At 50.3% G+C, this 12,275-nt stretch overlaps 2 protein-coding genes across 2 annotated transcripts in view; one reads left to right on the top strand and one right to left on the bottom strand.

Moving 5' to 3' along the window:
- Window positions 1–12,275, top strand: part of Nek2 (NIMA related kinase 2) — a 712,524-nt gene that overhangs the window by 13,580 nt on the left and 686,669 nt on the right. The window lies entirely within an intron of this gene.
- Window positions 8,766–10,526, bottom strand: Garin4 (golgi associated RAB2 interactor family member 4). The gene has a single exon (XM_052200759.1). It carries the CDS (start codon window positions 10,524–10,526, stop codon window positions 8,766–8,768), a length of 1,761 nt encoding a protein of 586 aa, XP_052056719.1.

Genomic DNA, 12,275 nt, shown 5'->3' on the forward strand with positions numbered 1-12,275 from the left:
AGTTGAGATGAGCCGATATCTTTAACTGAGTAGAGGCTGGAAGTGAGCAAAGAAAGAGAAAAGAACTGGGTGAAGTGTGTGGAAGAAAGGGAAGGCTGGGGATGGGGTGGGGGTGGGGAGGTGAGAGGGAGGGGGTGGGGATGGGGGGTGGAGGAGGGGGGAGGGGGCCGACGTGGATGGAGGAAGAAAGGAGTGGGAGGTAAGGCAGCTCCCGGGGATGGAGGGAAGAGAACGAAAGAGTTGGGTGCAGAGGCAAGCTGGTGGGCGGGCACCGCATGGCTGCCTGAGAATGAGGAGGGAGATGGGTTTCCGGAGAGTGCAAGATTAGAGTACGAGGATCTGGGCTGCTAATTTCCCAAGAGCCATTCCTATTTTCTTCTGTTGGGCAAGCATTAGGTTGTGTTTTGGTTGATTGGTTTGGTGATGTTGGGCCTAGAGTCCACCCTAGGAATGACTGAGATGTCTTTTAAATGACTGCAAAGCTGCCAGGTGGCACACTGCAAGTTGACCCTCAGGAGGGTGGAGCTGTATCTCACACAGTGCTTGCCTAGTGTGCACAAAGCTCTGGCTCGGCTCCCAGGACCTCACAAAGTGGAGAGGTGGGGCAGAAGGATCAGATGTCGGACCGAAACAAGCTCAAGGACATATGGCAGTTTTCTTCCAGGTTAGAACTTTACAACTTAAAAACTTAAAAAAAAAAAAATTATTTATTTTATGTATGTGAGTATGCTGTCACTGTCTTCAGACACACCAGAAGAGGGCATCAGATCCCATAACTGGTTGTGAGCCACCATTTTGGTTGCCAGGAATTGAACTCAGGACCTCTGGAAGAACAGTCCGTGTTCTTAACCACTGAGCCATCTCTCTAGTCCTAGAAACTTCTTAAGACAGAATGTAAGGGGAAAGCAGACCAACAGGTTGTCCAAGTGGGGGGGAAGACACCCCACTCTAGAGGGAAGCTCCAGTAAGACCAGACACAGACAATTCGACCAACCTGGCTCCGGCAAGACCACACCTCCTAAATCTCCCCAAATAGCACCACCAACTGGGAAACAAGTGTTCAAATCCCTGAGACTGCTGAGACTGTGGAGGACGGTTCTCATTCAAACCACACTCCACTCCCTGGTCCTCATATGCTCTCGGCCTCATCATAAACAGAGTGCATTTAGCCCAACTCCCAAAATGCCCATAGCTGTGAACATTTTCAAGACAGTTTAAAAGTCCATCTCTTTTGAGAATCAGTGAGGTCTCCCATTGTGACCCCCTCCCCCAAAATCAAAGAGCAAATCACAGGCTTCCAGCCTGCAATGGACAGGATATACATTCACTTTCCAAAAGGGAAGAGCTGACAAATAGTGAGGAAGTGCTGAATCAAAGCAAGACCGAAAACCAGCAGGGAAAATCCCAAATCCTAAGTCTCCATAACCACAGCAAATCGTTTAGGAGGCTCTGCCATCCCAGCATCCCAGCATCCCAGCATCCCAGCATCCCAGCATTGCTGTCTGGTGTACCCCCCACCCCCAACCCCCACTGCCTCTCACCCCATCCCCCACTCCCCACCCCCCACTCCCGACTCACAGATGGGCTCCACTCCCTGAGTGCAGCTTTTCCAGGCAGATGTCTCAGGACTCTGGCATCCTCAACAGCTCTAGAGGTCTGCAACCCAGTCCAACGTCCACCATCACCACTGTGTGCAGAGGTTTCTCAGATCCTCATGCCCTCTTGGGGCTTCGTGCACAGACTTCCCTGCCACCCTTCCTGGCCTCAGTGGCTCTCTGAAACCACAGAGTCCACGCCCCCCACACACCCACTCCTGTGAATTTTGTGGCTCTGAAGCCCATACCAAGTGAACAGGGCCACCATGCTCGGCTGCCAGCCTGGGATGAAGGCTCATCCCCTAGAATCGCATTTGTGGCCACTTTGCACATTCACACTTTCTAGGAGCAGAACCCCCTCAGTCTCCTTTCCATGCTTCGGAAGTTTAGTTGGACCAGGCCTTGACCCCAAGAACAACATTCTTGTCACAGTTCAGGGCAGGAAGGTTCCTTAATGGTGACAATCTACTTCACCGTAGCAACCTCTCTTTCAGTGCCAGCCAAGTGTGGCTCTCTCTGCATCACATTTCACTTGAACGGCCTCCGGCTCCCCGCGGAAACCTCACAAGACAGGCTGCCACAGTCCGCATGTCTCTTGGCACCACCAGATTGGCTATCAAGTCCTGTGCACTGCATTCAAGCCCCTTCCTCATCCAAAAGTCCCAAATGTTCCACGTCCTTTTGGAAGGCAGCACAGCCAGGTTCTTCCCAGCAATCGTCCGCTCCCTGGCGCCCAGCTGTGTTAGTTACCTTACTGTTGCAGTGTTATGGCAGCCTGACGAGTAGTGAGGTGTGCATGCACCCTCTGGAGCTGCAAGCCAACATATACTCAGAAAATCACACTCATTCATGTCTTTTTTATCACAGCAACAGAAAAGCAAAGAAGATACCAGCTAACCAAGGCCTGCGGCCCTCTGGACAGTGACCTGCTGGTTACTGAACTACAGAGCTACACCCAAGGAAGTTAGGAAACCCCTGAGAGGGTCCTTAGCAGGCCCTTCTCTGCTGGGCAGCTACTCAGTTAACACCCACACAGTGCTCTCACCCCTGCCTCCAGTCCATACTTGCTCTTTCTTGTAATATCCAACTGCTTGAACCAGATGTGGTGGCACACACCTTTAGTCCCAGAACTTTGAAGGCAGAAGTAGGTGAATATCTGAGTTCAAGTCTATCCTGCTCTGCAGAGTGAGTTCCAGGATAGCCGAGACTACACAAAGAAACCCTGTCTCAAAGATCCAACGGCTCAGTACTTTGAGACATCAGGTGGTCCAAACCTGGAATTCCCTCCGATGGCTGGAGCTTAGTTCTGTTTGGGAGTTATCAGGAGACACAGGACCTTATCCTAACAGATGCTGTCTCTCAGGCTCAGTCACAAAATCAGCCCATAGATTACCATATCATTCTAAATTCAGCTAGCATCAGCCGCACTCAGCATCCCTAGACACCTGCAGATTTCAAGGCTGGTTCATGGGCTTCTGGTTGATGTTACAGATCCAAGTCCTTGGATTTAAGGATCAGGAAAGAGGTGGCTGTTTGAATCGTTCCTCACTTGCTCTACCCATAATATTCCATCTGTGTCTAGAGTTAATAACGGTAAGGCAGCAGATGCAAACAGAAACAAACACAACCAGTTTGGTTACAGGCACTGGTTTCAAAATGGACGGAAGCTGCGGACCCTCTTGGAGATCCACAGTCACTATGCTTTTGCTGTGCACAGGCCTCGGGAAAGCCCCTCTCTGAGCCCCAGCTCCCTCCTATGTAAAGCACATCTGGGCTTCGTCAAGGCCCTTCCAGGACTGATGTACTGTGACCTTGGTGTCCCAATAATCTCTCAACTTCCTAAGAACCAGCTTTTGAAGATTCGGAAGGGGGTGAGTGGAGCCGAGAAGGAAAGGCGTATCTAGACAGGAGAAGAGTTAGAAAATGAAAAGAAGGAAGAATAAAAGAGAGAGGAATTCAAGATGATCCTTGTAGTTACCTCAGGGTCTTCAGGTGCTCCCAGGCCAGAGTCACCTCATTAGGGAGGATTTGCAGGAGGAACAGAGCAAATGGTATTTTCCAGAGTGGTAACAGTGCTCAGACTGCTCCACCACCCCACCCTAATGTGATCCAAGTGACCTGCCCACTTCTCTACAAAGAGCAGTGCAGTCCTTCTGTCTTCCAGAAGCCAGAGTGGAGGTCAGATCTGTTGAGAAGCCAGGCTGTCTGTGCAGTGGCCTGATATTATGAACTGTACAGACAACAAAATGTGGTGGGCGTTGTGCCAGGAGACTGAAGCTTGGTTAGTGTTGTGTGACTTTTTCTGGGAAGATATGCACAATTGTCTACTTGCCCCAGATAGAGCACAGACCAAGGAACTCAGTTCACCCAAGCCCAGCTCAGCGTGACTTGAGGGCAGCTGGCTCACTGAACAGCCCAGTCCAGCCTGGGTGGTAGCACTCAGGACTCACCAGGCCACATCCCTAGAGCTCTCTGTACCTCTTTCAGGGGTCTGGTGAGGGCTGAGACCCTCCACTTCAGCTCTTGTTTCTGCACATATCACCCCACTTAGGGGGTCTTATAGATACTGAGAGTCTACAGGTAGTCCAAAGCTTTACTCCCTGAACCTGTAAGTTTTGTTTACTTCCCGAGTCTGTCTTCCTTCCTTCCTTTTCTCACTTATGTACTTGGGGGAGGGGGTATACCCCAGCACATGTGTGGACATGAGAGGGACAACCTGTGTGAGTCACTTCCCACCTTCCACCATGTAAATTGTGGGGATTGTTGGTAAATGCCCTTCTCCTCTGACCCATCTCACTGGCATGACTTCCTAAGCCTTAATAAGCCTTTCTTCAGGACAGAATGTTTCAGGATGTCACAGACAGTCAGAAACAGCTTCTCAGTGACCTGAAAACGGGTTCTCATGGAAGCCAAATTAACCACTAGAGACCGACCATCTGGGGAGGCCACATGCAAGCCTTCCTGTTGATAATCCCCGTTAGCTGTTTCCCTCAAGGCTCTGGGTGTGATTGAAGCTAGCCTGGACTCTTCAGGTATGGAATTTCTTGCCTGCTGACTCTAGGCAGGCCATACATTAGTGGTGCTGGGAATCAAAGCCAGCTTCTTTGGAAGAATAGCCAATGCCCCTAGCCCATGAGCCTTATCTTCTTCACCACTGGAAGTCAACTTTTCATTTTGCCCACTTAGGAATTACAACAAAGCTACCCAGTCCTCTATATACATCATGGTATTGTGTAAGCTATACCATACCTGGTGTAACCCCAATTCAGTTCTTAGTATCCATGTTGGGTGGCTCACAACCACCTCTAACTCTAATCCCAGAAGACCTGATGCCCCGTGGTTCCAGACATCTGCATGTATGTAGTGCACATAAACTCAGACAGGCACACACACATAAGTGTTATGGATGGGCCTGGTACTGTTTGTATGTTGATGGTAATTCTAGTATCCTGGGAGAGGCTGCGAACAAGGAGTGAGTCATACTCAGGTGACTTCTTGTGAACCAATCCCCTAATGAATAAAGGAGCCAATCACTGGGTGAGTAGGCGGGACTTCCGGGTTGGAGAGGAGGAGAGAGTTTGGTCCTTTTTGGATGGGGATAGTGTGAGGATAAGATATAATTGTTAGTGTCTCTCAGTTTCAATGAAGGATCTGTAAGGATTCACCACCGGAGGATTTAGATTTAATAAGGCTTACAAGTTAGGATTTTAGTTGTGCCCAGAGATTGAGTTACCATTGTTTCTGAACTAAATTTGTGTTGCGTTTTCCTTCACACTGCAACTCATCTGGGCTCAAGAGAAAAAGGTTAAAACTTAAAGGCTGAGGCTCAGATGACTATCACACATAAAGGCCTGAGCTCGATCCCCGCACTGCATAAACCAGCCATGGTGACACTTGCCTGTAATCCCAGGGCTCAGGAGAAGGCTGTGTTTTCTCATTTCTCCCTGAATCATTGTGGTGTCAGTGGGAAAGAGAATGGCGTGGAGAGGTGGTCATCATACATCTGTGTAAGCGTGTCCACAGAGGTGCTTTGGAAGAGCATGGTGCACCTACCAGAATTTCTCAAATCCTACTGTTTGCCAGACATTGCCTCTGCAGAGTGCTCCTGCCCCCCTCAGGCTTCTTCACACCGAAGCCTCCCTCTAAACTGCTCACCACCACGCTTTGTTTGTGGTGCTGGAATGGTCCTGAACCTACCAGGCGAATGCTCTGATCTGACCTCAGCCCGGCTTGGTTCCTGTTACCGTGTGTGCTGGGCCACCTCCGCGGTTCCCATCTTGCCCACAATTGGTATTCAATAACCATTTCTCAAATGGCTTCCAGGCTGCAGAGGGAGCGACGCTAACCCCACCCTGCCTATTGCAGAGTTGCACCCTCCGTCCCCCACAGGGGCCCGGAGCCTGCGTCTGCCTGGATAAGGCACACCCTCTTTACCAGCTTCCCCAGCATCACCTCTACTGCCACCTGCTGCAGGGGTGGTGCCCCTGACGGACAGGCTGATGATCAGTGAATCAGCATTAGGCAAACTGTGGTGTGGCAAAGGGAAAGGTGATTGTCCTCAAACACCCTGGCTCCCCTAGATCAAGCACCAAGGGGCAGTAACAGCATATGGCCACAAGGGGCTCTATTGAGCAACTCACCGAGGGAGGCTGCAGGAGAGTCTAGCCTGGCTCTATCCCCTATTCTCTGTAGATTCCAAGGCCCACCTCCATCCCACCGGCACTCGCCCCTCGCCCCTCCACCCCTTTTAATGCCCTATGTGGGGGTTTTTGTTTGATTTTACCTCCAAGCTGTTTTATCCACTAACACACGTCTTCCTCCGTTGAGATTCCTGTCTTGCAGCCTTTTCCACAGTCCAACAGGTTCCCTAAGGCACGACACACCCCGAGTGTTCACTCTGTCGACGGCAGAGTAGTGTAGTATAGTTCCAAACCATGGCCTTCAGGCTTTGAAGGGTGTCACTCGGGCAATGTCCCTCTGCAGCTAGATAGTCCTCTAAAATGCTGTTGTGGAGGGTGAGCTGTGAGGACCCAGGACTGGGAGAACTCTAGGGAACATCTCAGCTACGTGTGTGCAAATGTTTGTAGTGAGGTTTTTGTTTCGTCTTTTCTCTTCTGTTTTTGTCTGACCAGCTCGCACCTACCTGTGTAGAAATCCTTAAAGAGATGCAGTGTGATTTCAGTAGATTCTATGCCTTTCCAAAGGACAGGCTGGCTAGGAGTAAACCTCCCGGAGGAAGGGAACCCCTCCCATCTCCTAGGAGCTCTGGGTTAATGATTCCATGGCTGTTTTCCTCAGAGATGTTGCCCTATCTAATCTGCGAGCTCCCTCCTTTCTTGAGAAAAACTTGACTCACTCCAGTAGTTGCTCCGGCTGGGGTCAAGCGCTTCCTTTGGCTACAGGAAGTGCTTGGAGTGGGCAGATCTTGAGTTAGCTTCCTTTCTCAGCTGCAAACCCTCAACCCCCATGCCTGCCACCCTCTCTCCACCCAAAGCTGGTCTGTGCTGGCCTCAAAAGCAGCTTTAAGGATTTGAACCTGGAGACCCAGTCTCCTAGACACGAGCTTTGATTTTTTTTTTTTTTTTTTTTTTTTGAGCTATAGAAAGTTTTGAAGATTTGGTATGGAGAAAACAATTCTGCTCAGCCTTTCTAGAGTTTAATTAGTGGCTTGGGAGATGGGAAGTGAGGTCTGGAATTCCAGGCAGAAAGTCTGTTTACAGCTGCAGGACAGGGAAGGGCCGCCTAAAGGGCGGTCTGGACCCTTCTTAGACAGGGTCACTAGCAGCTGAGACCCTACTGTAGTGCAAAAGCCCATGTGCACTGTCAGGCTACATCTAGTCTGTGACCCCACAATCCCCTTCTCCTCTTGATCATAGACAGTGCCCATGCCTCCTGAGTTTCCCTGTCAAGGTCTGGTGGCCAGCCCAGTCTGGACTCATTTTCTCTTCTTGCTCCTCAAATAGGATTCTGCCTAAGGAAGTGGGCTGGGGGACCCTGTCACGCTGGACGGTGGCAAAGTTAACGCCCCTTAGCCTTTTTTTTTAATAACCACTTATGGTTTCTGGAATCTTAAGAAAAGATGGCTACATAAGGAAAAGATGTAAGATGTGTTTGGGGAAATTTTATTACAATGCCGATATTTGCAATACTAAAGTTGTAAAAAACTGATCACCAATGTACTCACTTCTTAAATAGAGCTAGAAAAGACACTGGCTGCCAAGTTTGATGGCCAGGGTTTGATTCCTCAGAACACAATGTTCTCTGATATCCACAAGCTGACCATGTATGTGTAAACTCTCTCTCTCTCTCTCTCTCTCTCTCTCTCTCTCTCTCTCTCCCCCTTTCACCATATTCTCTCACACACTCCATACACACAGACACCATGTTCTCTCCCTCTCTTACACACAGACACCATGTTCTCTCTGTCTCTGTCTCTCTGTCTCTGTCTCTCTCTCTCACACACACACACACACACACACAGCCTCAAAGTCTAGAGTCCATCTTGTTCACATCTTTACTTTTCCTTCGCCTTGTCTTGTCTCTGAACTATCCTATCAATGCAGTGATAACCTGTTCTCTGATTTGCTCCTTTTCAACATTATGAGGAAAATGTATCTATGTTGCATTGCCTGAATAACCCACCTACTACATAGTATGAACTCTCATTTTGTTATTTGGCCTGTTTCCAGTGTTGGGATACTAAATCATTTAGTTAGGAATATACTCATAGCTGTATCTCAAAACATACATACCTAACCCAAACACCCAAGCACAGACACATGTGTGAGTCCTAGGTGCACGGGTGTGTGCAAAATCGCCAAGTCCAGACCATCTCAATAACCAGTGCTGATCCTCTCTCCCATCCCCGACTGGACCCAGGACCTTATCACACAAGTAGAGCAGCGGCCATAGCTGTGAGCACCCACATCAAGGAGAGGGGGTCCACATCCAGGTGCAGCCAGGAGTCTCACAATGACATCACAGAATTCACTATGAGGTCATTCCTGACCTTCCAGGTATGGAGATACAGACAGCCCTTTTCAGGTAGGATGGTTCTTTATTTAAACTGCACTGAGAAAGCTGGAGTGGAGTCCAGGGATTTGCCCTGGACCCTGGGCCCTGGGCCCTACACCCTGGGCCCCTTTGCAGTTTTTGGCTCTGAGTTGTACTTTAATGAGCTTCAAAGGTCACTGTCTCCATGACCTCGGATGTCACAGAATCGATGATTTCCAGGCCCTGGCCGCTGTCCCCCTCCATGATGGCCTTCACGTCGGTTGTCTCTAATGTCTTAGTCATGATGCCCACATCTTGGCCACGCGGTGCCAGGCCTTTGGCAGCCAAGTTGGCTCTGATGTTTCTCAGGAACAAGCTGATTCTGCCCACCCTCTTGCTCGTAGAGGCAGAGCTGGAGGTGGAGATGGTGCGGCTCAGTTTGTGGGAGCTCCGGGACTCCTTCGTGATGGGGACGTGGCTGACCCCTTTGTGCGACCTGCTGCTGCGTTTGCTGCCTTTGTCTTTCTTGTCATCGCCAATGCATCTGTGGCTGGCTGATTTTCGAAACTCCTTGTCCCCTGCTGTCTTGCGACCTTCTCCTGCCCTGTGGCGGTGCTCGTTCCTGCTGCTCGCCCTCTCCTTCGTGCTGCCAGCTCTTTCCTTCGCTCTCTGCTCCCTTCTCGACCTCCTTTCCTTTTGGGCTTTGGTGCTGGCCGCGTAGGATTTCCGACGTCCAGTCACTTCGCTTGAATGGCTCTCGCTTGGCATGGTCAAGGCGAGGACTACTGGGACTGGGTCATCTTCTGTTTCTCCAACAGACTTTCCTGTAGTCTCGATCCTTGGATTTGTTATAGTCACAATCTCTTTCCGGGACAGGCCGGCGGACGCATTGGGAATGTACTCCAAGGACTTGCTTGTCACCCCTGCCAAGGCGAGCTTCATGTTCTTTGGTGACATCTTGCCAGAGCTTGAGATGGTCAAATGGCTTCTGCTTCCTCTTGCTCCTGTGACGGTGTCCCCTGCTGTAGCTGCGTTTATCTGTCCGGAGCCTTCAGGCCTGCTTGGTACCAAGCTCAATGAGTCCACTAAGTCACCCACTATTACCCCTGTGGCTGGCTCTCTGGCAAAGACTTTTGGGCTTATTTGGGGCGTGGGTACCCTGGACACGACAGTGGATATGTGAGAGTCGTGAAGGGTTCCCTCCCCACCAGCGAAAGCAGAGGCGCTGATCGCACTCAAATCTGTGGCCACAGGGAGGCTTTTGACGCTGACCTGGTCCGGCTCACTTTTTTTCCGGGGGTCTTTCTTCGGTTGACTTGTCTTGTGCTCCTCATCCAGAAAAGGCATGCTCATCATGTCCCCTGCTGGGATGGCGTAGGTGCTGCTGTTACTGTCCACAGGCGGTCTCAGGAGGTAAATCAATTTTTCCCAGTAGGAAAAGAGATCATCCTTGCTTTCGGGAGGGGGGCACAACTGCAGGTAGCAAGAACGGCCGGTAGCGAACTTGAGACGCAGCTGCTGTTTATCACGTTTGTGAACTGAAATCTTTACAAACTTCAAAGGAAGGAGCCTCGTGAGCTCCAGGGTCTTCCCAGCCTTGCGTTTTTTGCCCTTGATGGTGTTGGGCTGGCCACGTCCGGGAATCTCATCGCATGGTGCTGGTCGGGCCAGCAGCATGACATCGGGGAGCGGAAGGATGGGACTGGTGCACGCGATGCCCACGGTCACCATTCGGACACGGTTGTGCACGTCGATCACTTCTCCGCGTTTGGTGATCTGGATGAAGTCACTCTCAAATATCGGCGCGTACTTGAATATGTCATACTCTCCCTTGTGCAGCTGCCGTTGTAATTTCCCCATGGCGGTGTTGAACATGCCAACTCCAGAGCCACTCTGGGCTGTGTAATATGGTAACAGAGACTCGCTCTTCATGGACATTTTGTGTCAAGAAAGGTACGCTGTCAAGGTGGGTTCCCGTGTTGTTCTTGGTCTCCGCAGATGAGGGGAGCCGCAGTGCTCCTGGGTCACAGAGGTGGCACGTACAGCAGATCTTCTCAACCCCACCCCACAAGCCCCCAGTTTGCCTCAGAGCCTCTAAGAGGCCTGGGCTGGGGGTGGGAGCACAGATGATTGGCAAGGGGTGCTGTTGGGTGCCTGGACCCCAAGTCCAACCTCTCCAAAGATGCAGGGTAGACTCCAGGGAGGTTCTCTTCAGGGTCTGAAACCCCTTCGACCTCCACCTGTGATTTTTTTGAAAGCTCCCTGAGAGTCTACGAACTGCAGCCCTAGTGGGAGAAGTGACCACTAGGGCCTGGAGCCCCGCACAGCCATATTTATCCCCTTCTCCCTTTGTGACCTGTCACTGTCACATCTCCCTTTGTCCTATCCCCCAGCTGCCCTCCAGGAGGACAGGGCCAGGTGGGTCCCAACATCAAAAGGCATCAGATGGGAACATTGTATATGAATCCTTCCTGCTTTTAGTCCAAATTGAAAGGATTCAAAGCCTGCGGGATTTGAGGAGATGGGGAAATTGGAAACACCAGTTTATGGTTTCGTTTTATTGGTTAGCCTGGATACTGTTCTTGATTCTTCCAGGAAACCTCGGTAAATGTTGATGCTGATGACCTTTCAGAGCAGCTCAGGCCTCTACTAAGTAAGATTACTGCTCGCTCTCGCTTTACCATGTGTGATACCTCACACGTCAGTGAAAGGTTCCACGGATGTGTACTAGTTCACAGGGCAAGACACTGACGGTGAATCACCTACACCCACAAGCTACAATGTTTGAATCCAGTCCTGCTGACTCTAAAATCCTTGTTTTTAAATCACCACATGACTTTGCCTCTTGAGGGAAACTTGGGCCAGTCAAATGTTTACAAAGTAGACTGATTTGTTTTTACTGCATCATGGGAAATTGTATATAATGTGCATGCCTGCCTGTGTGTGTATGTGTGCTTGTGTGTGCTTGTGTGTGCGTGCATGTGTGTGTGCATGTGTGTGCCTGAATATGTGTGTGCATATGTGTGTGTGTGTGTGTGTGTGTGTGCATGTGTGTATGTGTGTAGAGAGTATGATAAAGAAGGCTGGACAACCACATTTGAAAGTAGGTGAGCTGAGGGTTTAGTGAGTCAGGGGCTACCTTGTTTTTCCCTGGTCAGTTTTGCTTTCGTGAAGGACCATTTACTCTCCTAAGGACCCCAGGTTTTGTGTCCCACTTTTCTACAGCGTGTCCAGTGAAATGCACAGCACAGGGCCAGGGGGTAAGGAACAGAGGTTCTTAAATTCCAAGAGCCCATCCAAGCCCTTCTGTCCTCACAGCCCTGCTGTGGGGGAGAGCTTTAGAAATCCATTTATATCCATCCTCATGACTCTGCCTATTGCCACAGACACATAGCTAATCAGACTCGGGGTTTCCAAATGAATGTCACTTGGACCCTACTCCAGGCTCCCCCAGGTGGTTTGATGAAGCTGTACTCCAGACCCCTGTTCCTTATGAATGCGGATCCGCATCATGCTGTGGAGGCATACAAACCGATCTATTCATTGAGAGGCAGATGAGCAAACTATCGATTCTCCATAGGAAGCACCATCACTCAGCTGTGGAGAGGTCTGGCGTGTGGACATGCCTCCACATGGGCGGACCTTGACACTTTACTAAGAGAAAGAGGCCAGACACGAAAACCATGG

The sequence above is a fragment of the Apodemus sylvaticus genome, chromosome 12 (assembly GCF_947179515.1).
Source record: "Apodemus sylvaticus chromosome 12, mApoSyl1.1, whole genome shotgun sequence".
NCBI lineage: Eukaryota > Metazoa > Chordata > Mammalia > Rodentia > Muridae > Apodemus > Apodemus sylvaticus.